Below are 26,175 nucleotides of genomic sequence, written 5' to 3'. Positions count from 1 at the left end.
GGGACCCCTAGGGGTCCATGGACCCCTGTTTGATATTTGTTCTTTTGTTTAGTAGTTTTCAGTTTTTAGTACATGACAGTACACTTACTAATGATTTATTTCATGTTATTTTATTTAAAATTGCATACTTTGTGTGACATAATTGTCCATAGCTGTTGTTTGAAGAGTTGAGACACTGACTGAAAGATATTTTGGTTGATTTATTTGGGTTATTCATTGAAGTAGAACTGAACTTATTTTTAGCTTTTTGTTCTTGTAAAGCTTTTGTAGTAGACTCAGGCCAGTGGCACATATTTAATGACTATATAAATGTATCAGAAAAAAGTAAAATTAAAAGGTCAATTCAATACGGAGACCAACTTTGTGATGGTTCTCAATGGAGATTATTTTAGACGAGATCACACCATGTTCATTGAATTTACGAAAACTGCATACAGTGTACAGCACCATTTCCACCTACTGGCCTTTCTTGGTATTGCTGGTACATACTGGACTGATAAGGAACACTGCTATAACTATTATTTGTAGTAGTTTTATAATGATTTAAACATTTGAACAAGTTGGGACAACCCTTCAGTTAACTACTGTACCTATCAATTATACAGTAGTAGTGATTATGGTTCCTCAATATACATTTAACATATTGCAACGTAGGCCTTGTGTTACAGCACTACTTTTGGTGTCCACCTCAGGAATTGCTCTTGAGAAAATTTAATGTAATTGTCCCCTCCAAAGTTGATATCTGATTTTCACCCCTGCCTACAGCTCCACCACAACCCCAAACTGTCCTGTCTGATCAGACAACACAGTGACGACAAGAAATCTACATTTCCTCCACTTCAATTCTCCCCGTTTCTTTCTTGTTAATATTATGCTCAGATAATAAAATAGCCTACAGGATAAATAATGAAGGAATAATGTTGTGTCCTACCTGTCGTTATCAATGAAACACTGATGAACAGAATCCCTAAACACCAGACCGCCGAGGTCGGAGAGGTCTTCATTTCACTACAAAACAAGTCTGACTCCAAGGTAAAGCTGTTTGTAACTGGTGAATAAAACTATTAGGAGTTTAGAAAAATAAACCAAAACAGACAAAAGGCTAATTTGACAACGAACAGAATGTAACACGACGTCTGTTCCAGTTTTTTTAACTTCATGTCAAATGTCCTAAAACACATATGAGCACAAATGTGAATCTTGAAATACACATCACAACAGTGGCTATATATATATATATATATATATATATGGTGGGTTGAACCCCACCTGTTTATCTATATATTACCTATATATACACATTACAGTTCAGGAGTTTTAGGACACCCACTCATTCAAGGGGTTTTCTTTATTTTTACTATTTTCTACATTGTAGAATAATAGTGAAGACATCAAAACTATGAAATAACACATATGGAATCATGTGGTAACCAAAAAAGTGTTAAACAAATCGAAACATGTTATATTACTGTAACGCCCTGGCCATAGAGAGGGGTTTTTGTTCTTTATTTTGGTTAGGCCAGGGTGTTACATTGGGTGGGCGTTCTATGTTCCTTTTTCTAGGTTTTTGTTTTTCTTTGTTTTGGGCCGTGTGTGGCTCCCAATCAGGCACAGCTGAAGTTCGTTGTTGTTGATTGGGAGTCACATATAAGGAGCATGTTTTTCCTTTGGGTTTTGTGGGTAATTGTTTCTGTTAGTGTTTTGAACCCGACAGGACTGTTTGGCTGTCGATTTTCTTGTTTTGTTTTGTATAGTGTTCTTTCTAATTAAATATTCATGATGAACACTAACTCTGCTGCGCCTTGGTCTACTCTCTCTCACGAAGGCCGTTACAATTACATAAAGGGAAGTGAGTGAAATTAAAAACAGACTGGTTGTGATGTCATTCAGAACAGATTAAAAAGCAGGCAACATGATTGAGGAAAATCATTTATTTCATTCTATATGATACGAAGACAAAAGCAATATCTTACCAGGATGATTCATTGAAAAATTATGGTTTTGCACAAAACAACCACAATAAAACAAAAGGCCTACATTAGTTTCCTGTTTAAACAAAATAACATAATAATGAGACCAAAATGGGAAAATAAAGTAAATAATTGAATTCTCCTCTCCTGTATGTTTCTAGCTCTGTAACATGTAACGGTATAACATTATACTGAACCTGTAACAATAATGCCTGAACCGCAACACCTATCAGTTGATCTGTATAGACATGAAAAGTTAAGGCATTTACAATGTATCAACCATAATGCTATACAGTATATGACCAGTATATGACTGATGTTAAAGGACAGCTGCTGAATGAATAATACATTATATTAAAACACATTCCAATCAGAATAATACATGTATCAGTTAATAGATCACATTTGATCAAATGCCACTATTGTTCCAGCAGGTGGAGCTACAATGTAACAACATACAGCATTGTGACTCACAGTTCTATATTAGAATTCCATGAGTTCCATTCTGATGGTTGTTATGGTGATCAGGTGATCTCAGCCTCACTCTTCTTCAACACGATCACCTGTTCAACACAGAAGTAGTTCATCAGTGTGGCCATGTATTTACTTATCCAATACAGAACCACTTAGAAATGTAAATCATATCAGATGATTTACTAGTGAATACTGTGCTACTTAGAATCCTATCAAATTATTTCCAATGAGGAACCTGCTTATGTCCAGCTCTCCCTTATCAATACCAGGTCTATTTACGGATATGTCCAGCTCTCCGATATCAATACCAGGGGTTTTTACTCCTCATCAATGCCTGGGCTATTTGCTGATATGTCCAGCTCTCCCATATCAATACCTGGGCTTTTTACTACTTATGTCCAGCTCTCCCATATCAATACCTGGGCTATTTACTGCTTATCAATACCAGGGCTATTTACTCCTTATCAATACCAGGGCTATTTACTGCTTATCAATACCAGGGCTATTTACTCCTTATCAATACCAGGGCTATTTACTCCTTATCAATACCAGGGCTATTTACTCATCAATACCAGGGCTATTTAGTCATTATCAATACCAGGGCTATTTACTCCTTATCAATACCAGGGCTATTTACTCCTTATCAATACCAGGGCTATTTACTCCTTATCAATACCAGGGCTATTTACTCATCAATACCAGGGCTATTTACTCCATATCAATACCAGGTCTATTTACTCATCAATACCAGGTCTATTTACTCCATATCAATACCAGGTCTATTTACTCCATATCAATACCAGGTCTATTTACTCATTATCAATACCAGGTCTATTTACTCATTATCAATACCAGGGCTATTTACTCATTATCAATACTAGGGCTATTTACTCATTATCAATACCAGGTCTATTTACTCATTATCAATACCAGGTCTATTTACTCATTATCAATACCAGGTCTATTTACTCATTATCAATACCTGGGCTGTTTACTCATTATCAATACCTGGGCTGTTTACTTCTTATCAGTATGTGGCAATTTACTCCTTATCAATACCCAGGATATTTACTCCTTTTCAATACCCAGGATATTTACTCCTTTTCAATACCCAGGATATTTACTCCTTTTCAATACCCAGGATATTTACTCCTTTTCAATACCCAGGATATTTACTCCTTTTCAATACCCAGGCTATTTACTCCTTTTCAATATCCAGGATATTTACTCCTTTTCAATACCCAGGCTATTTACTCCTTATCAATACACATGATATTTACTCCTGATCAATACTTTGGATGTTTATTCTTCATCAATACCAGGGCTATTTACTCCTTATCAGTTCATATCAGTTAGATTACATATTGTGGTAGTTAATCCATCCTACTTTCTACTTCTACTAGGAGGTAACGTAATATAGTACACACTGTGTTCAGAATACCATGTTGTGCCCCTGCAGCTGTTGTATTGTAAGGTAGAAACTCACCTAATTGGTCTTGGTGGGTTTTCCTGGGTACCCTGGTTTCACCTAAACATACAGTTATCAACACTTTACAACATGGTTCAATCAGAGCTACAGTTATCAACACTTTAAACATGGTTCAATCAGAGATACAGTTATCAACACTTTACAACATGGTTCAATCAGAGATACAGTTATCAACACTTTACAACATGGTTCAATCAGAGATACAGTTATCAACACTTTACAACATGGTTCAATCAGAGATACAGTTATCAACACTTTACAACATGGTTCAATCAGAGATACAGTTATCAACACTTTACAACATGGTTCAATCAGAGCTACAGTTATCAACACTTTAATCATGGTTCAATTAGAGCTAGTTATCAAGACTTTACAACATGACTCAGTCAGAACTAGTTATCGACACTTTACAACATAACTCAGTCAGTACTACTGCACTATTGTCAGTCCTTGTGATATACTATTTCTGATATACAATAGGTATTCTGTTGGAATGAGGCGATCCTGTATAAACTCAGGGTCTCACCTTGAGCCTTGCTCCTGCAGCATTTCACCAGCAGTATGATGGTCACCAGCAGGTAGGGAGACCCCACCAGTAGACTACACAGCAGCCTGGGTAGAGATATGGACAACACTGGAGATGGTGCTGGAGAAAGACAGGAAAATACACACTCATATACACAGACACACACATATATATACACACACACGCACACACAGATTTAGAATTGTGTTCATAAATGTAATATGTGCAGTATATTTATACTGGAGACTGAAAATATTTGGCATGGGTCCTCAGATCCTCAAAAGGTTCTACAGCTGCAACATCGAGAGCATCCTGACTGGTTGCATCACCGCCTGGTATGACAACTGCTCAGCCTCCGAACACAAAGCACTACAGAGGGTAGTGTAAACGGCCCAGTACATCACTGGGGCCAAGCTTCCTGCCATCCAGGACCTCTATACCTGGCGGTGTCAGAGGAAGGCCCTAAAAATTGTCAAAGACTCCAGCCACCCTAGTCATAGTCTGTTCTCTCTGCTACCACACGGCAAGCGGTACCGAAGTGCCAAGTCTAGGTCCAAGAGGCTTCACAGTCATCCAGGATACTGCAGGGATGGTCATGTCTCCTGTAGTCTCAGTCCTGGTGAGGGATCCATCTTTCAGATCACAGCAAAATCACAGTCTACTTAATGAAGATTATAATGAAAATCCTAAAAGGAAGAGTTATAATTGGATGTAGGCCTAGGACAGTCATTTGATGAGTATCAGATGTAAATAAATGTATGGGTTTTGTTTATTCTTGAATAACATTCATGTTTCCATATAGCGTTTGATGTATCAGTGTGTATTATTTAGTCATTAAGGGTGAATTGATAAGGGATTTATATGTTTAACTTCTCTGGGCTAGGTGGGACATGACAGTCCCACCTGCGGGACCCACTATTCAACAGCAAGTGAAATAGCATGGCGCGAAATACAAAACAGCAAAAATCTCATAATTTCATTTTTTCAAACAATCAACTATTTTACACCATTTTAAAGATAAACTTCTCGTTAATCTTACGACATTGTCCGATTTCAAAAAGGCTCTACGGAGAAAGCATAAAATTTGATTATGTTAGGACATAAACTTCTCAAGAAAAACCACACAGCCATTTTCCAAGCAAGGACATGCATAAAAAAAAAGAAAATACAGCTAAAATATTCACTAACCTTTGATGATCTTCATCAGATGGCACTCATAGGACTTCATGTTACACAATACATGTATGTTTTGCTCGATAAAGTTCATATTTATATCCAAAAACCCCATTTTACATTGGCTCGTGATGTTCAGAAAATGTATTCTCACCAAAACCTGAATGTGCACATCAATTTACAAAAATAGTCATCATAAACGTTGATAAAATTTACAACAGTTATTGAAAGAAATATAGATATACTTCTCTTTAATGCAACCGCTGTGTCAGATTTTAAAATAGCTTTACAGAGAAAACACATTTTTCAATATTCTGAGTACATAGCTCACCATCAAAGCAAGCTATACAGATACCCGCCAAGTTCAGGGGTCAACTAAACTCAGAATTAGTATAATAAATATTCTCTTACCTTTGCTGATCTTGCTCAGAATGCGCTCCCAGGACTCCTACTTCCACAAGAAATGCCTCTCTAAATACTCCATATTTATGTCCAAATACCTCTGTTTTGTTCGTGCGTTCAGATCACTATCCAAAGGCATAACGCGCGAGCGTAAATCCAGACACAAAAAGTCAAATAGTTCCATTACCGTTCGTAGAAACATGTCAAACGTTGTTTACAATCAATCCTTGCGGTCTTTTTAACATAAAACATCAATAATATTCCAACCGGACAATAGCGTATTCATTACAGAGGAAAAAGAAGGAGGGGCGCGCTGGCGGGCTCGTGCATCACCAAGTTCTTTGTCCTCAGGCAGTCCACTCAGACTGAGCTCCTATTTTCTGCCCAGTAACAGGAGAAGGATGAAACACATTGCTAAAGGCTGTTGACAGCCAATGGAAGCCTTAGGAAGTGCAATGTGACCCCACAGACACTGTAGTTTCGATAGGGATTCAAAAGAAGAACTACAATTCTCAGACTTCCCACTTCCTGGTTGGATTTTTCTCAGGTTTTTGCCTGCCGTATGAGTTCTGTTAAACTCACAGACATCATTCTAACAGTTTTAGAAACTTCAGAGTGTTTTCTATCCAAATCTACCAATAATATGCAAATATTCGACTCTGGGCCCGAGTATTAGGCAGTTTACTCTGGGCAAGCTTTTCATCCGAAAATGAAAATACTTCCCCCCTATACCTTAAAAAGTTAAATGTAATGATTAAATAATTCTAACCTGAAACCTAACTTTAACCTGAAACCTAACTGTTAGTGATTATTACTTTATGTAGCATGTATAATGAATAATTAAAGTACTAAACGTAAGTCCCATAAGGTTTAGTAGAGACCTGTGAGGAAGAGAAATGTATGTATGTGTGTGCCTAAGAAAATACTGAGAACAATTAAGACTGTATTTGGCTCAACCTGGCTAGAACTGAGAAACTTATGATAGGACAGGGAGTACTTCTCAAGGTTCCTCTAATCTCGGGGGAAAGAAACGGACAGCGCTGGGTAGTGATAAACAGTGGGGAGAACTCTGGGGAGGGATACAACTCACCTATTGTTCATGTGTATGTATGTGCGTAGATACCTAGTGTTCGTGTGTATGTATGTGCGTAAGGAAGAAGCAAGTTATAAAATGAATGTCTCTGTATTATGGACTTCAGAACGTTCTCATGAATAAACTGTACGAACCTTTTGCATAAGCTGAGTCTTTGCCTAATTATTATTAACCCAGTGTCTTACAAACCTTGGGGATTAGTCAAACCTTATTGATTGTTAGTTATTATCATTTGGATTGAACATTCTCAAGACAGGTAAGTAGTGTGGAAATCACTGTAATTGTGAAGGTGTAATCTTGGCAGTAGAAAACCTAAACAGTATATTTGACCTCTCATCTTCCTTATCAAATCAAAAAATATGAAGCAGGCAACCTAAGAAAATTAACAACAATGACAAATGGTTTGATGAAGAATGCAAAAGCCTAAGAAAGAAATTGGGAAACCTGTCCAACCAAAAACATAGAGACGCAGAAAACCTGAGCCTACACCTTCACTATGGTGAATCACTAAAACAATACAGAAAAACAATACGGAAAAAGAAGGAAGAGCACATCAGAAATCAGCTCATTGTTATTGAAGAATCCATAAAAATGGGAAAACTGTAAACTAACAACAACACGAAGAGTTCTGACCCCAACAACTACGATGGGATATGCATCAACACCAACCTTTGGAAAATCCTCTGCATTATCATTAACAGCAGACTTGTACATTTCCTCAGCAAAAACAATATCCTGAGCAAATGTCAAATTGGCTTTTTACCAAATAACCGTACGACAGAACAATATTCACCCTGCACACGCTAATTGACAAACAAACCAAAACAAATACAAAGTCTTCTCATGCTTTGTTGATTTCAAAAAAGCTTTTGACTCAATTTGGCAAAAGGGCCTGCTATACAAACTGATGAAAAGTGGTGTTGGGGGAAAAACATACGACATAAAATCCATGTACACAAACAACAAGTGTGCGGTTAAAATGGACAAAAAACATACATTTCTTTCCACTGGGCCATAGGGTGAGACAGGGATGCAGCTTAAGCCCCACCCTCTTCAACATACATATCAGTGAATTGGCAAGGGCACTAGAACAGTCTGCAGCACCCGGCCTCACCATACAAGAATCTGAAGTCAACTGTTTGTTGATGATCTGGTGGTCCTGTCCCCAACCAAGGAGGGCCTACAGCAGCACCTAGATCTTCTGTATTTATGCTGCAGTAGTTTATGTGTCGGGGGGCTAGGGTCAGCCTGTTACATCTGGAGTATTTCTCTTGTCTTATCCGGTGTCCTATGTGAATTTAAATATAGTCTCTTAAATTCTCTCTTTCTTTTTCTATCTCGGAGGACCTGAGCCATAGGACCATGCCTCAGGACTACCTGGCATGATGACTCCTTGCTGTCCCCAGTCCACCTGTCCGTGCTGCTGCTCCAGTGTCCAACTGTTCTGCCTGCGGCTATGGAACCCTGACCTGTTCACCGGACGTGCTACCTGTCCCAGACCTGCTGTCCCAGACCTGCTGGAACCCTGACCTGTTCACCGGACTTGCTACCTGTCACAGACCTGCTGTTTTCAATTCTCTAGAGACAGCAGGAGCGGTAGAGATACTCTCAAAGATCGGCTATGAAAAAAGCCAACTGACACTTACTCTTGAGTTCCTGACTTGTTGCACCCTCGACAACTACTGTGATTATTATTATTTGACCATGCTGGTCATTTATGAACATTTGAAGATCTTGGCCATGTTCTGTCATAATCTCCACCCCGGCACAGCCAGTGGAGGACTGGCCACCCCTCATAGCCTGGTTCCTCTCTAGGTTTCTTCCTAGGTTTTGGCCTTTCTAGGGAGGTTTTCCTAGCCACCGTGCTTCTACACCTGCATTGCTTGCTGTTTGGGGTTTTAGGCTGGGTTTCTGTACAGCACTTTGAGAGTATCAGCTGATGTAAGAAGCTCAGTAAGACAAAAATAATGGTGTTCCAAAAAAGGTCCAGTTCCCAGGACCACGAATACAAATTCCATCTAGACACCGTTGCACTAGAGCAGGTACTCCCAAACTGGGGTACGCACGCCTTTGAGCGCAAGGGAGGGGTAGCGGGAGCAGGTGTGACAGTCTTACTGTTATACAGACATCATACACACTCTCAATAAATCACATCCAATATCACACACATCAACCTAGTGAGACCTACTACACATATAGACACTGTCACTAAATCACATCCAATATTAAACACATCAACCTACTCAGATCTACTACACACATAATATACTGAATGTTCTATCATCTGTTTCATTGGCTCACAGCCAAACAGGCAAGGGAATAAAACAAATACTGCAATACAAATACAAATGTGGATCTTAATGTGCAAATAGTCAGGAATGATTCGCAAGGAAGGTGGATCCATTTGAATATGAAAGTGGATGAAAAACATATTTGGTTCATTAATCTATATGGTCCAAATCAGGATGATCCATAATTCTTCGAAAATATTAATACCAATTTATTGAACTTACAGGAAATAAATGATAAATTCATCATGGTGGGAGACTATAACACAATGTTTACACACTGTTCCTAGGCCGTCATTGAAAATAAGAATTTGTTTTAACTGACTTGCCTAGTTAAAAAAAGCTAAAATAAAACTTTGTTTAACACTTGTTTGGTTACAACATGATTCCATACGTGTTATTTCATAGTTTTGATGTCTTCACTATTATTCTACAATGTAGAAAATAGTAAAAATAAATCAAAACCCTTGAATGAGTGGGTGTGTCAAAACTTTTGACTTTTACTGTATGTATTACTTCTACTGACCAAGCGAAATCGCAAGAACACAAATTATTATGAATATAACGTCTCAAACTTAACAGTGTAAAGAAGAACCAAATAATCTGAATGTCAAAGTTTCTCATATTCTCACCTGTCACAGTCATCCAGCTCTCTGGTGAATCTCCTTTCGAGTTGTAACACTTGTAGAGTCCTTCATCTGACTTGGATACTGCAGGGATGGTCATCTCTCCTGTAGTCTCAGCCCTGATGAGGGATCCATCTTTGTAGAAAACAGCTGTGAGGTCAGAGGGAGTTTCCTGATATCTGCAGCGCAGAGTCACAGAATCTCCCTCAGTCACAGGAAGGGCAGGGCTCTCCAGGATCATAGGACCAGCTGTATATAATATATAAACATCATATATAAACAGGTCTCTCCAGGATCACAGCTCCAGCTGTATATAATATATAAACATCATATATAAACAGGTCTCTCTAGGATCACAGCTCCAGCTGTATATAATATATAAACATCATATATAAACAGGTCTCTCCAGGATCACAGCTCCAGCTGTATATAATATATAAACATCATATATTAACATAACATCAGCTATCTGAAACCAGATGAACCACTAAACACTATAATGTTAGTAGATGGTGTTTGTGGACATACCATGTACTGTGATGTTGACAGCATTGCTGTGTTCTCCAGAACCAGACTCACACCAGTACAATCCACTGTCTGATGGTGTTAGTGACACATTGCATGAAGACCCTTGTTGTTTTCCCCAGTCAGTATGACACTCTGAAAGGATTCCTCTCGTTGTGTTCCTCACCACTCTCCATCTAGCAGAGTTCCCCTGAACCTCACAGCTCAGAGAGACAGACTCATATTCAAAGAACTGAGATCTGTCAGGACTGAGACTCAGAGATGCTTGGTTAGAGAGAACTGAGAGAGAGAAAGTCTGATCTGAGAGACACACAGAGAGAGAAAAAAGAGAGGGATGTAGAGAGAGAGATACATAGAGAGGGTCAGTCTGATATCTGTACTATTGTAATATATTCCAGAGCTGGGTCTGTATCACATCTGAGTTAAACATTGATTTGTTCTACCAGTCTACACCAGATTCAATGAGACCCTTTCTGCCCTTTGTAAGGTCTCTCCAGGATCACATCTCCAGCTGTATATAATATATAAACATCATATATAAACAGGTCTCTCCAGGATCACAGCACCAGCTGTATATAATATATAAACATCATATATAAACAGGTCTCTCCAGGATCACAGCTCCAGCTGTATATAATATATAAACAGGTCTCTCCAGGATCACAGCACCATGTCACGTCCTGACCAGTAAAGGGCTTATTTGTTATTGATGTTTGGTCAGGATGTGGCAGGGGGTATTTGTTTAGAGTGTTTAGGGGTTTGTTATATTATGTGTTTATGTAGAGGGGTGTTGGTTTAGAGTGTACCGGGGTTTTAGGTTTAGGTTATAGGTTAGGATATTCTATGTTAGTTCTAGGTTGTTTAGGTCTATGTTTAGATTTATTGATTTGCCCTTCAATTGGAGGCATCTGTTGCTCGTTGCCTCTGTTTGAAGGTCCTATGTATAGGGGCGTCTTGTAGTAGGGAATTGTGGGTAGTTATTTTCTGTATAGCTGATATTCCTTATGGAACTGTTTAGTCGTTGTTTGTTTATTTTGTAAGTGTTCACTTTTCTTAAAATTAAAAAAGATGAGCGTACACATTCCCGCTGCGTTTTGGTCCACTTCCTACGACAGCCGTGACAGACCAGCTGTATATAATATATAAACATCATATTTAAACAGGTCTCTCCAGGATCACAGCTCCAGCTGTATATAATATATAAACATCATATATAAACAGGTCTCTCCAGGATCACAGCTCCAGCTGTATATAATATATAAACATCATATATAAACATAACATCAGCTATCAGAAACCAGATGAACCACTAAACACTATAATGTTAGTAGATGGTGTTTGTGGACATACCATCATATTCAAAGAACTGAGATCTGTCAGGACTGACGCTCAGAGACGCTGGAGGAGAGAGATCTAAGAGAGAGAGAGAAAGGGAGAGAGAGAGAAAGGGAGAGAGAGAGAAAGAGAGAGAGTTGCATTGTCTAATGTACACTTTAAATATAGACCCTTAAGAGCAATGAAGCCTGTGAGCTGCATTGGAACAGAGATGCTGAAACACAGCAGAGAGAGGCTATTTTCTAGCTGTTTAACCTGGTGATGAGGGTAGGATACTATCCTGAGATCTGGAGACAAGGCTTTATATTCTAACAGAGATGCTGAAACACAGCAGAGAGAGGCTATTCTCTAGCTGTTTAACCTGGTGATGAGGGTAGGATACTATCCTGAGATCTGGAGACAAGGCTTTATATTCTAACAGAGATGCTGAAACAGAGACAGTAGATCTAGCTGGTCTGTCATAATATAACAGAGACAGTAGCTCTAGCTGGTCTGTTATAATATAATAGAGACAGTAGATCTAGCTGGTCTGTCATAATATAATAGAGACAGTAGATCTAGCTGGTCATAATATAATAGAGACAGTAGATCTAGCTGGTCTGTCATAATATAATAGAGACAGTAGATCTAGATGGTCTGTCATAATATAATAGAGACAGTAGATCTAGATGGTCTGCCATAATATAATAGAGACAGTAGATCTAGCTGGTCTGTCATAATATAATAGAGACAGTAGATCTAGCTGGTCTGTCATAATATAATAGAGACAGTAGATCTAGCTGGTCTGTCATAATATAATAGAGACAGTAGATCTAGCTGGTCTGTCATAATATAATAGAGGCAGTAGATCTAGCTGGTCTGTCATAATATAATAGAGACAGTAGATCTAGCTGGTCTGTCATAATATAATAGAGACAGTAGATCTAGCTGGTCTGTCGTAATATAATAGAGACAGTAGATCTAGCTGGTCTGTCATAATATAATAGAGACAGTAGATCTAGCAGGTCTGTCGTAATATAATAGAGACAGTAGATCTTTCTCCAGATTATGTCCTGGTCTCCAGACAGAAGGGAGGGAGAGATCCAGTTGGTGTCTGATTTTATTTTTTATATTTAACCTCTATTTAATTAGGCAAGTCAGATTAGAACAACATGTAATTTACAATGACATCCTAGGAATATTTGTTCAGTAGCAGAACGACAGACTTTTACCTTGTCAGCTCGGTGATTCAATCCACCAACCTTTCGGTAACTAGTCCAACGCTCTAACCGCTAGGCTACCTGCCGCCCCAGACTATCACTGCACCTATTGTTGTACTGTAGTCCTGATCACTGCCCTATTGTTGTACTGTAGACCTGATCACTGACCAATTGTTGTACTGTAGACCTGATCACTGACCTATTGTTGTACTGTAGACCTGATCACTGCCCTATTGTTGTACTGTAGACCTGATCACTGACCTATTGTTGTACTGTAGACCTGATCACTGCCCTGTTGTTGTCCTGTAGACCTGATCACTACCCTATTGTTGTACTATAGACCTGATCACTGCCCTATTGTAGTACTATAGACCTGATCACTGCCCTATTGTTGTCCTGTAGACCTGATCACTGCCCTATTGTTGTACTGTAGACCTGATCACTGTCCTATTGTTGTACTGCAGACCTGATCACCGCCCTATTGTTGTACTGTAGATCTGATTAGTGACACCCCCACAGGGTTGGAGTTATAGTCATTATGTAGCTATATGAGTCTGTATCTTCCATCACAGAGTAACACTTTCTACCCTGTGATGTGTTGCAGGTGAGAGCAGCTAGAACAAGTGGAGATCCATTATGGAACATTATTTACTAAGAGAATAAGGACTGGAGACATGAAGAACCAATGAAGAGACCAGGAAGAAATGATACTATTATAGAACAGGTGATGAATATAGAGAGATGTTACTATTATAGAACAGGTGATGAATATAGAGAAATGTACTCACCTCCACCTTGTCCGAGGCTACAGTATACCAGTGTACTCAACAGCACTGAAACACACAGAGAGAACTATCACTATGGTACATGATGTAAACACTGAAACACACAGAGAGAACTATCACTATGGTACATGATGTAAAAACTGAAACACACAGAGAGAACTATCACTATGGTACATGATAGTTATAGATATATAGATATATATTAAACCTTAATCTGAAGGTAACCCATGGTAACCCATACAAATGAATGGAAGTATGGAGATATATATAGATATTAACCTTCATCTGAAGGTAACCCATGGTAACCCACACAAATGAATGGTAGTATGGAGGTATATATAGATATTAACCTTCATCTGAAGGTAACCCATACAAATGAATGGAAGTATGGAGATATATATATATATATATATATATATATATATATATAGAGAGATATTAAACCTTCATTTCATTTTTTATTTTCTTATTTCACCTTTATTTAACCAGGTAAGCTAGTTGAGAACAAGTTCTCATTTACAACTGCGACCTGGCCAAGATAAAGCAAAGCAGTGCGACACAAACAACAACACAGAGTTACACATGGAATAAACAAACGTACAGTCAACGTACAGTCAATAACACAAAATAAAAAAGTATATATACAATGTGTGCAAATGAGGTAAGATAACCTCTTACATCTAGACGTTCCGCTAGCGGAACACCTGCTTCAATATCCAATGATAGGCGTGGCGCGAATTACAAATTCCTCAAAAATCCCCAAACTTCAATTTTTCAAACATATGACTATTTTACACCATTTTAAAGACAAGACTTTCCTTTATCTAACCACACTGTCCGATTTCAAAAAGGCTTTACAGCGAAAGCAAAACATTAGATTATGTCAGCAGAGTACGCAGCCAGAAATAATCAGACACCCATTTTTCAAGCTAGCATATAATGTCACAAAAAACAAAACCACAGCTAAATGCAGCACTAACCTTTGATGATCTTCATCAGATGACACGCCTAGGACATTATGTTATACAATACATGCATGTTTTGTTCAATCAAGTTCATATTTATATCAAAAACCAGCTTTTTACATTAGCATGTGACGTTCAGAACTAGCATTCCCACCGAACACTTCCGGTGAATTTACTAAATTACTCACGATAAACGTTCACAAAAAACATAACAATTATTTTAAGAATTATAGATACAGAACTCCTTTGTGCAATCGAGGTGTCCAATTTTAAAATAGCTTTTCAGTGAAAGCACATTTTGCAATATTCTGAGTAGATAGCTCGCCATCACAGGCTAGCTATTTTGACACCCACCAAGTTTGACCCTCACCAAACTCAGATTTACTATAAGAAAAATTGGATTACCTTTGCTGTTCTTCGTCAGAATGCACTCCCAGGACTTCGACTTCAATAACAATGTTGGTTTGGTTCAAAATAATCCATAGTTATATCCAAATAGCGGCGTTTTGTTCGTGCGTTCAAGACACTATCCGAAGGGTGACGAAGGGTGACGCGCCCTACGCGTTTCGTGACAAAAAAATTCTAAATATTCCATTACCGTACTTCGAAGCATGTCAACCGCTGTTTAAAATCAATTTTTATGCTATTTTTCTCGTAAAAAAGCGCTAATATTCTGACCGGGAGTTGTTGTTTTCATTCAAAGACGAAAGAATAAAAACATGGGGTCGCCTCGTGCACGTGCCTCCAGTGTCTGTTCTATGATCGACCACTATCTAAATGCGCTACTGTTTGTGTTTTTCAGCCAGGGCCTGCAAAGACATCATTCAGCTTTTTGCCGCCTTCTGAGAGCCTATGGGAGCCGTAGGAAGTGTCACATTACAGGAAAGATCCTCAGTTTTAAATAAAGAGAGTGTAGAAGCCCAAGAAATGGTCAGAGACGGCACTTCCTGTAAGGAATCTTCTCAGGTTTTGGCCTGCCAAATGAGTTATTTTATACTCACAGACACCATTCAAACAGTTTTAGAAACTTTGGAGTGTTTTCTATCCAAAGCTAATAATTATATGCATATTCTAGTTTCTGGGCAGGAGTAATAATCAGATTAATTCGGGTAAGTTTTTTTATCCGGCTGTGAAAATACTGCCCCCTATCCATAACAGGATAAGGTAGGTTAGGCAATAAATAGGCCATAGTGGTGAAATAATTACAATTTAGCAATTAAACACTGGAGTGATAGAGACTGGAGTGATAGATGTGCAGAAGATTAATGTGCAAGTAGAGATACTGGGGTGCAAAAATTAGAAATAACAGTATGGGGATGGGCTGTTTACAGATGAGCTATGTACAGGTGCAGTGATCTGTGAGCTGCTCTGACAGCTGGTGCTTAAAGCTAGTGAGGGAGATATGAGTCTCCAGCTTCAGTGATTTTTGCAATTAATTCCAGTCATTGGCAGCAGAGAACTGGAAGGAAAGGCGCCCGAAGGAGGAATTGGCTTTGGGGGTGACCAGCGAAATATACCTGCTGGAGCACGTGCTACGGGTGGGTGCTGCTCTGGTGACCAGTGAGCTGAGATAAGGCAGGGCTTACCTAGCAAAGACTTATAGATGGAGCCAGTGGGTTTGGCGACGAATATGAAGCGTTGGCCAGCCAACGAGAGCATATAGGTCACAGTGGTGGGTAGTATATGCGGCTTTGGTGACAAAACAGATGGCACTGTGATAGACTACCTCCAATTTGTTGAGTAGAGTGTTGGAGGCTATTTTGTAAATGACATCGCCGAAGTCAAGGATCGGTAGGATAGTCAGTTTTACGAGGGTATGTTTGGCAGCATGAGTTAAGAATGCTTTGTTGCGAAATAGGAAGCCAATTCTAGATTTAATTTTGCATTGGAGATGCTTAATGTGAGTCTGGAAGGAGAGTTTACAGTCTAACCAGACACCTAGGTATTTGTAGATGTCCACATATTCTAAGTCAGAACCGTCCAGAGTAGTGATGCTGGGCGGGCGGGCAGGTGCTGGTAGCGATTGGTTGAAGAGCATGCATTTAGTTTTACTTGCATTATGAGCAGTTGGAGGCCACGGAAGGAGAGTTGTATGGCATTGAAGCTCATCTGGAGGTTAGTTAACACAGTGTCCAAAGAAGGGCCAGAAGTATACAGAATGGTATCGTCTCCGTAGAGGTGGATCAGAGAATCACCAGCAGCAAGAGCGACATCATTGATGTACACAGAGAAAAGAGTCAGCCCGAGAATTTGACCCTGTGGCACCCCATAGACTGCCAGAGGTTCGGACAACAGGCCCTCCGATTTGACACACTGAACTCTGTCTGAGAAGTAGTTGGTGAACCAGGCGAGGCAGTCATTTGAGAAACCAAGGCTGTTGAGAGTGCTGATGAGAATGTGGTAATTGACAGAGTCGAAAGTCTTGGCCATGTCGATGAGTACAGCTGCACAGTATTGTCTCTTATCGATGGAGGTTATGATATCGTTTAGGACCTTGAGCGTGGCTGAGGTTCGCCCATGACCAGCTCGGAAACCAGATTGTATAGCAGAGAAGGTACGGTGGGATTTGAAATGATCGGTGATCTGTTTGTTAACTTGGCTTTCGAATACCTTAGAAAGACAGGGTAGGATAGATATAGGTCTGTAGCAGTTTGTGTCTAGAGAGTCTCCCCCTTTGAAGAGGGGGATGACCGCGGCAGCTTTCCAATCTTTGGGAATTTCAGACGATACGAATGAGAGGTTGAATAGGCTAGTAATAGGGGTTGAAACAATTTCGGCTGATAATTTTAGAAAGAGAGGGTCCAGATTGTCTAGTCCTGCTTATTTGTAGGGGTCCAGATTTTGCAGCTCTTTCAGAACATCAGCTATCTGGATTTGGGTGAAGGAGAATAGGGGGGATGCTTGGGCAAGTTGCTGTGGGGAGTGTAGGGCTGTTGACCAGGGTAGGGGTGGCCAGGTGGAAAGCATGGCAAGCCGTAGAAAAATGCTTATTGAAGATCTCAATTATCATGGATTTATCGGTGGTGACAGTGCTTCCTAGCCTCAGTGCAGTGGGCAGCTGGGAGGAGGTGCTCTTATTCTCCATGGACCTTACAGTGTTGCAGAACCTTTTGGAGTTTGTGCTGCAGGATGGACATTTCTGTTTGAAAAAGCTATCCTTTGCTTTCCTAACTGCCTGTGTAAATTGGTTCCTAACTTCCCTGAAAAGTTGCATATCACGGGGGCTATTCGATTCTAATGCAGTACGCCACAGGATGTTTTTGTGCTGGTCAAGGGCACACAGCTCTGGAGTGAACCACGGGCTATATCTGTTCCTGGTTCTACACTTTTTCATTGGGGCATGCTTATTTAAGATGGTGAGGAAGGCACTTTTAAAGAGCAACCAGGCATCCTCTACTGACGGGATGAGGTCAATGTCATTCCAGGATACCCCGTCCAGGTCGATTAGAAAGGCCTGCTCGCAGAAGTGTTTTAGGGAGCGTTTGACAGTGATGAGGGGTGGTCGTTTGATCGCAGACCCATTACGGATGCAGGCAATGAGGCAGTGATCGCTGAGATCTTGGTTGAAAACAGCAAAGGTGTATTTGGAGGGCGAGTTAGTTAGGATGATATCTATGAGGGTGCCCGTGTTTACGGATTTGGGATTATATCTGGTAGGTTCATTGAGGGCATCAAGCTTAGATTGTAGGATGGCCGGAGTATCAAGTGTATGAGTCTGTCCTCATTGCACGTCTGTTATTTGATGTCGCACCTCAAATGATGAGCTGGTGGACTGAGACCAGATGGGGGCTGTAATAGGTGGTGACATGACAGTGTGTTATCAGAGGACTGAGACCAGATGGGGGGGGGTGTAATAGGTGGTGACATGACAGTGTGTTATCAGAGGCCTGAGACCAGATGGGGGGTGAAATAGGTGGTGACATGACAGTGTGTTATCAGAGGACTGAGACCAGATGGGGGGGTGTAATAGGTGGTGACATGACAGTGTGTTATCAGAGGACTGAGACCAGATGGGGGGTGTAATAGGTGGTGACATGACAGTGTGTTATCAGAGGACTGAGACCAGATGGGGGGTGTAATAGGTGGTGACATGACAGTGTGTTATCAGAGGACTGAGACCAGATGGGGGGTGTAATAGGTGGTGACATGACAGTGTGTTATCAGAGGACTGAGACCAGATGGGGGGTGTAATAGGTGGTGACATGACAGTGTGTTATCAGAGGACTGAGACCAGATGGGGGGTGAAATAGGTGGTGACATGACAGTGTGTTATCAGAGGACTGAGACCAGATGGGGGGGTGAAATAGGTGGTGACATGACAGTGTGTTATCAGAGGCCTGAGACAAGATGGTGAACTAAATGGAAGTCACAGTGTACATCCCACATAGCAGCCTATTCCCTATAAAGAGCACTACTGTTGACCAGGAATCTGATCAGCAGCAGTTCACTATGTAGTTGACAGGTTGCGATGTGGGACACAGCCAGTGTTCTCTCATGACCTGTGCTCTCTGCTAACTAACTACACTGAACATATAAATGTGCTAACCTCTGTATCTCTAATAACAAGCTATATACAGGGGGGTACCGAGTAAATACGTGGGGGTACAGGTTAGTCGTAATTTGTACATGTAGGTAGGAATAATGCATAGATATTAAATGGCGAGTAGCAGCAGTGTAAAAACAAAGGGGGGGGGGGGGGGGGGGGGGGGTTGTCAATGTAAATAGTCCGGAATCTTGGTCCTAGAGATATACTGGGCGGTACGCACTACCCTCTGTAATGGCTTACGGTCAGATGCCAAGCAGTTGACATACCAGGTGCTGATGCAACCGGTCTGGATGCTCTCGATGGTGCAGCTGTAGAATTATCTTAGGATCTAGGGACCCATGCCAAATCTTTTCAGTCTCCTGAGAGGGAAAATATGTAAATGGGGGCCTGTTAGGCCCGCCTTTCCCTGGGAGAGACACTGCCCGGTCTCTGACCTCCCTATAGGCTGTCTCATCGTTACCACTTGTGTCGTCAGCAAACTTGATGATGGTGTTGGAGTCGTGTTTAGCCACGCAGTTGTGGGTGAACAGGGACTACAGGAGGGGACTACAGGAGGGGACTAAGTACACACCCCTGGGGGGCCCAGTGTTGAGGATCAGCATGGCAGATGTGTTGTTGTCTACCCTTAGGCTACCCCCAGGTGGTATCAGGAAGTCCAGGATCCATTTGCAGAGGGAGGTGTTTAGTCCTAGGGTCCTTAGCTTAGTGATGAGCTTTGTGGGCACTATAGTGTTGAACACTGAGCTGTAGTCAATGAACAGCATTCTCACGTAGGTATTCCTTTTGTCCAGGTGTGAAAGGGCAGTGTGGAGTGCAATTGAGATTGCGTCATCTGTGGATCTGTTGGGGCGGTATGCGAATTGGAGTGGGTCTAGGGTTTCCGGGATGATGGCGTTGATTGATGTGAGCCATGACCAGCCTTTCAAAGCACTTCATGGCTACTGACGTGAGTGCTACGGGGTGGTAATCATTTAGGCAGGTTGCTATTGTGGTCTGCTTGAAACATGTAGGTATTACAGACTCTGTCAGGGAGAGGTTGAAAATGTCAGTGAAGACACTTACCAGTTGGTCTGCGCATGCTTTGGGTACATGATCTGGTAATCCGTCTGGCCCCGTGGCTTTGTGAATGTTTAAATATCTTGCTCACATCAGCTACAGAGAGCATAAACACAGTCGTCCAGACAGCTGGTGTTCTCATGCATGCTTCAGTGTTGCTTGCATCAAAGCCAGCAAAAAAGGCATTTAGCTCGTCTGGTAGGCTCGCGTCACTGGGCAGCTCGCGGCTGGGTCTCCCTTTGTAGTCCGTAATAGTTTGTAAGCCCTGCCACGTCCGACGAGCGCCAAAGCCTGTGTAGTAGGATTCAATCTTAGTCCTGTATTGACGCTTTGCCTGTTTGATGGTTCGTTTGAGGGCGTAGCGGGATTTCTTATGTGCGTCCTGCTCCTTGAAATCGGCAGCTCTAGTCTTTAACTTGGTGCGGATGTAGCCTGTAATCCATGGCTTCTGGTTGGGATATGTATGGACGGTCACTATGTAGACGATGTCGTCGATGCACTTCTTGATGAAGCCGGTGACTGAGGTGGTATACTCCTCAATGCCATTGAATCAGTGTCTATACATCTGTTCTTTTGAGTTTTGATGTTGTATCTCTGACCAGTAGTATCAGGGTGTCTTTTCTTTAGATCCAGAATGGCTCTATCTGTATCAGTATCTGGACAATATATTGTCTCATGTTTTTGGTTTTAATCTTGGTCGACTGAGTTATCTGTTCTTTCGACCTTTCAATTTCTCTGAATTTTTAAATACATATACATATACATATTCCAGTTCCTGGGCCCGAGTAGTAGGCCGTTTAATTTGGGTACATTTTTCATCCGGCCGTGAAAATACTGCCCCCTACCCTAGAGAGGTTAAGCTTACGATTTAATGCCTCAAGAAGGCTCCAGAAGAAAAAAACCTTTACCTGACCCGACCATTCTCCTCCTGGTGGCTATCACATATTCTGCCGTTCCTCTCCTGAAGTTGCCGGTAATGGGCTACACTAGGAGTTGGTAACCTTTCATGTGGAATGCCAATTTATCTTACCATTTCTACCCATCTGCCAGTTCTGGTTTTCATTTATAATCATATCTCTTTGTCAAAATGATAAAAACCTAAAAAGTAACTTCTATTACCATTTCCAATTATTGTAAAATAACCAACAAATAAAAACATTGCAGCCCGCAGGTAGAAAATATCCTGATAAAAATAAATATCCTCTAAATCACATTGGCTTCACCTGTCTGCAACGAACTTTAAACATTGTATCAACTATTCAAAATCTAATTTTATTGGTCACAAACACATGGTTAGCAGATGTTAATGCGAGTGTAGCGAAATGCTTGTGCTTCTAGTTCCGACATTGCAGTAATATCTAACAACTACCAATACACACACATCTAAAGGGGTGAATGAGAATATGTACATATAAGTATATAGATAGACGATGGCCGAGCGGCATAGGAAAGATGCAGTAGATGGTATAAAATGCGATATGAGTAAAGAAAACATGATGTAAACATTATTAATATTATTATTGTATAAAGTGATTAGTGATCCATTTATTAGTGTCCAGTGATTGGGTCTCAATGTAGGCAGCAGCCTCTCTGAGTTAGTGATTGCTGTTTAGCAGTCCGATGGCCTTGAGATAGAAGCTGTTCTTCAGTCTCTCAGTCCCAGCTTTGATGCACCTGTACTGTCCTCGCCTTCTGGATGATAGCAGGGTGAACAGGCAGTGGTTCGGGTGGTTGTTGTCCTTGATGATCTTTTTGGCCTTCCTGTGACATCGGGTGGTATAAGTGTTCTGGAGGGCAGGTAGTTTGCCCCTGGAAGTTTGCCCCCACACCACCCTCTGGAGAGCCTTGCGGTTGAGGGTGGTGTAGTTGCCGTACCAGGCTGTGATGCAGCCCAACAGGGTCCGTCCCGACGCTTGCGCTAGTGAACATGCAACATTGTATAAATATTCTGGGCAGTTTCCCGCGCCAGTGAGCTCGGGACAGACACAGCTATTGGCTATTTGTTTCCGACTCCTCCTCGTGTAGCCGATTACCGTCAACTTCAGTAGAATCAGAATCTGCGAAAGCCAGCAGGAGGATGGTCGGGTCAGATTTTTTATAATTTCTTTTCTGGTTACCTTGATCTCCCTCAAGTAATTTGTTATCAAACAGCATAATACAACCATCTAGTTGGTTTTATTCAAAAATAGGAAAAAAATATAGTTGTCTATATATGGAAAAAATGTTTAAGAACAGTCGACTATCGGTTTTTATTTTACCTTTATTTAACAAGGCAAGTCAGTTAAGAACAAATTCGTATTTTCAATGACGGCCTAGGTATAGTGGGTTAACTGCCTTGTTCAGGGGCAGAAGGACAGATTTTTACCTTGTCAGCTCGGGGATTCGATCTTGCAACCTTCCGGTTACTAGTCCAACGCTCTAACCACTAGGCTACCTGCCGCCCCTTGACCAAACTTTTTATCCACTTGTAATAGGTTTATGCATTGTGTGAATTTTAAACTGTATTTTTGTTTACAAAATGTGCTAACATAGGTACACATAATCCATGGTATATTTATAAATAAAATATTTTTGAATGGGGCATGCTTATTTAAGATTGTGAGGAAAGCACTTTTAAAGAATAACCAGGCATCTTCTACTGACGGAATGACGTCTGAAGGTAACCCATGGTAACCCATACAAATGAATGGTAGTATGGAGATATATATATAGATATTAAACCTTCATCTGAAGGTAACCCATACAAATGAAGTGAATATACAAATATATTTCCTTATCTTTCTTATATCTCGTAGATACGAGACACTATCCTAAACCTTATTCCTTAAACCTTAAATGAAAAAAATGTTTACTGTATTTTTTGCCATTTCTGAATGTGTTATAAAATGCACAGGTGTGCTAGTAGTAGTACAGGCCAAATTAAATATTTCATCATATCATATTTATTAAAAAAATTATACAGACTGTTTGGCCGTAATGACAATCGTTATGTTTGGAGGAAAAAGGGGGAGGCTTCCAAGCCGAATAACACCATCCCAACCGTGAAGCACGGGGATGGCAGCATCATGTTGTGGGGGTGCTTTGCTGCACCAGTGTGCACTTCACAAAATAGATGGCATCATGAGGAATGAAAAATGATGTGGATATATTGAAGCAACATCTCAAGACACCAGTAAGGAAGTTAAAGCTTGGTAGCAAATGGGTCTTCCAAATGGACAATGACCCCAAGCATTCTTCCAAAGTTGTGGCAAAATGGCTTAAGGACAACAAAGTTAAGGTATTGGGGTGGCCATCACAAATTCCTGACCTCAATCCTATAGAAAATGTCTGGGTAGAATTTAAAAATGTGTGCGAGCAAGAAGGCCTACAAACCTGACTCAGTTACACCAGCTCTGTCAGGAGGAATGGGCCAAAATTCACCCAACTTATTGTGGGAAGCTTGTGGAAGGCTACCCAAAACATTTGACCCAAGTTAAACAAATTAAAGGCAATGCCACCAAATACTAATTGAGTGTATGTAAACTTCTAACCCACTGGAAATGTGATGAAAGAAATAAAAGCTGAATTAAATCATTCTCTCTACGATTATTCTGACATTTCACATTCCTAAAATGAAGTCGTGATCCTAACTGACCTAAGACAGGGAATTTTTACTAGGATTGAATGTCAGGTGTAGTGAAAAACTGAGTTTATATGTACTTGGCTAAAGTGTATGTAAACTTCCGACTTATTGACAATAGGAAAAATAGATATTTAACTATATAGATATTAAACTATATAGATATTAAACTATATAGATATTAAACTATACAGATATTAAACTATACATATATTAAACTATTTAGATATTAAACTATTTAGATTTTAAACCATACACATTTTTAACTATACAGATATTAAACCATACAGTTATTCAAGTATACAGATATTAAACAATATAGATATACAGATATTAAACCATACAGATATTAAAATTATATCTAGACATTGAACTGTATGAATATTAATCCATTTAGATAATATTCAACTCACAGAGTAGAAGACAGGTGCGTTCCATCTCAACGTGTCGATCACTAACTGTATCTAAACTCTAGTGACTTGTAGCCTGTCCATCCCCCCACCCACCTCTCCTCTCTACCCATCTATACTTCCTCTTGAGAAGGACTGAGAGGTGTGAAAGATGTGTGTGACAGAATGAGGGGCCCTAGAGAGAAGAGAGACACAGAAAGAGAGAGAGAGAGAGAGAGAGAGAGACACACAGAGAGAGTTAGAGAGAGAGAAATAGAGAGAAAGGGATATATAGAAGAGGGGGACAGAGAGAGTTAGATAAAAAGAGATTGAGAGAAAGGGGGATATATAGAAGAGAGGGACAGAGAGAGAGGGAGAGAGGGAGAGAGAGAGAGAGAAAGAGAGAGAGATAGACAGACTCTTGCTGTCTTGATCTCTGATTGCTCGGCTATGAAAAGCCAGCTGACAATTACTCCTAAGGTGCGATTACACCTTCTACATCCACTGTTTATATTATTTGAATGTCTATGAAAGTTTGAACAGCTTGAAAAATGACCTAGCCTTTATGGCCATGTACTCTTATAATCTCCAAACAGTTCGGATTTAAGTATAACTTTTGTATGACTGAAGCCTTTAATGAGAGGTCTAATGCTTTAAAATGTAATAATATTTTTAATAATTTCTGCCTGCCCTCCGATTTCATACTCATTATATAAATAGGCCCATGTGCACCTCCATCAGATGAACCGCACTGAAGCGATTTTATTAAAGTTTGTAATATTGTCATAGTGATCTGTTATCAAACGATTATTATTATTATTATTATTATTAACACTGCATTATAATTACATAAAAGCCCCTTAGAAGTTCTGTGTTTTTAAATACAGTATGTTTATTAAACTACAGTGCAGTCTGACAAGTTAACATAACTGTGACGTCAAGTACTCATTAACTCTGTCTTCAATGATTTTTTGGGTTGCATCATTCATGGACAGAAACTTCCAGTAAAAAGCCCCTTGGTAATAACCAGGTCCAGAGTATGGCTGTGGTTATGGGTGGGCCCAGTAGAAAGCCCCTTGGTAATAACCAGGTCCAGAGTATGGCTGTGGTTATGGGTGGGCCCAGTAGAAAGCCCCTTGGTAATAACCAGGTCCAGAGTATGGCTGTGGTAATGGGTGGGCCCAGTAGAAAGCCCCTTGGTAATAACCAGGTCCAGAGTATGGCTGTGGTTATGGGTGGGCCCAGTAGAAAGCCCCTTGGTAATAACCAGGTCCAGAGTATGGCTGTGGTTATGGGTGGGCCCAGCAGAAAGCCCCTTCGTAATAACCAGGTCCAGAGTATGGCTGTGGTTATGGGTGGGCCCAGTAGAAAGCCCCTTGGTAATAACCAGGTCCAGAGTATGGCTGTGGTTATGGGTGGGCCCAGTAGAAAGCTCCTTGGTAATAACCAGGTCCAGAGTATGGTTGTGGTTATGGGTGGGTCCATTAACATGTTGGATAAAGTCCAAAGAGCTAAAATGGTTCATAAATTCAATGGCCTTTGGAGTCAGTCTCTTTGTCAACATGAATATTAGACAAATCAGTAAGGAAAGTGGGGCAGTGGTTTGGTGGTCTATACAGGGTTATGGCCAGCACAGTTGGCTGACATTTAAACAGTATAACATGATGCTCTGGTCTGGTGGCTGACATTTAAACAATATAACATGATGCTCTGGT

At 40.4% G+C, this 26,175-nt stretch overlaps 1 protein-coding gene and 1 long non-coding RNA gene across 4 annotated transcripts; both read right to left on the bottom strand.

The window, feature by feature from the left end:
- Positions 1–1,916: 1,916 nt before the first annotated feature.
- LOC115194814 (uncharacterized) lies at positions 1,917–4,007 on the bottom strand. The gene is made up of 2 exons (XR_003878510.1): positions 3,931–4,007; positions 1,917–2,533 (listed from the first exon to the last, which is right to left on the bottom strand). It is a non-coding gene; the product is annotated as an uncharacterized LOC115194814 (long non-coding RNA).
- Positions 4,008–4,457: 450 nt separating this feature from the next.
- LOC115194782 (Fc receptor-like protein 5) lies at positions 4,458–24,673 on the bottom strand. Of its 3 annotated transcripts, none has more exons than XM_029754712.1 (7): positions 24,485–24,673; positions 13,889–13,933; positions 11,917–11,979; positions 10,570–10,866; positions 10,048–10,290; positions 4,994–5,091; positions 4,458–4,579 (listed from the first exon to the last, which is right to left on the bottom strand). In XM_029754712.1, exons 1-7 carry the CDS (start codon positions 24,507–24,509, stop codon positions 4,502–4,504), a joined length of 849 nt encoding a protein of 282 aa, XP_029610572.1. In that variant the 5' UTR covers positions 24,510–24,673; the 3' UTR covers positions 4,458–4,501. The 3 variants fall into 3 exon arrangements, with proteins under 3 accessions (XP_029610572.1, XP_029610574.1, XP_029610573.1); XM_029754714.1 differs by having other exon boundaries at positions 10,570–10,861; XM_029754713.1 differs by having other exon boundaries at positions 10,570–10,845.
- Positions 24,674–26,175: the final 1,502 nt, after the last annotated feature.

The sequence above is a fragment of the Salmo trutta genome, chromosome 5, assembly GCF_901001165.1.
Source record: "Salmo trutta chromosome 5, fSalTru1.1, whole genome shotgun sequence".
NCBI classification, from domain to species: domain Eukaryota; kingdom Metazoa; phylum Chordata; class Actinopteri; order Salmoniformes; family Salmonidae; genus Salmo; species Salmo trutta.
This window is presented reverse-complemented; position numbering and strand designations above follow the sequence as displayed.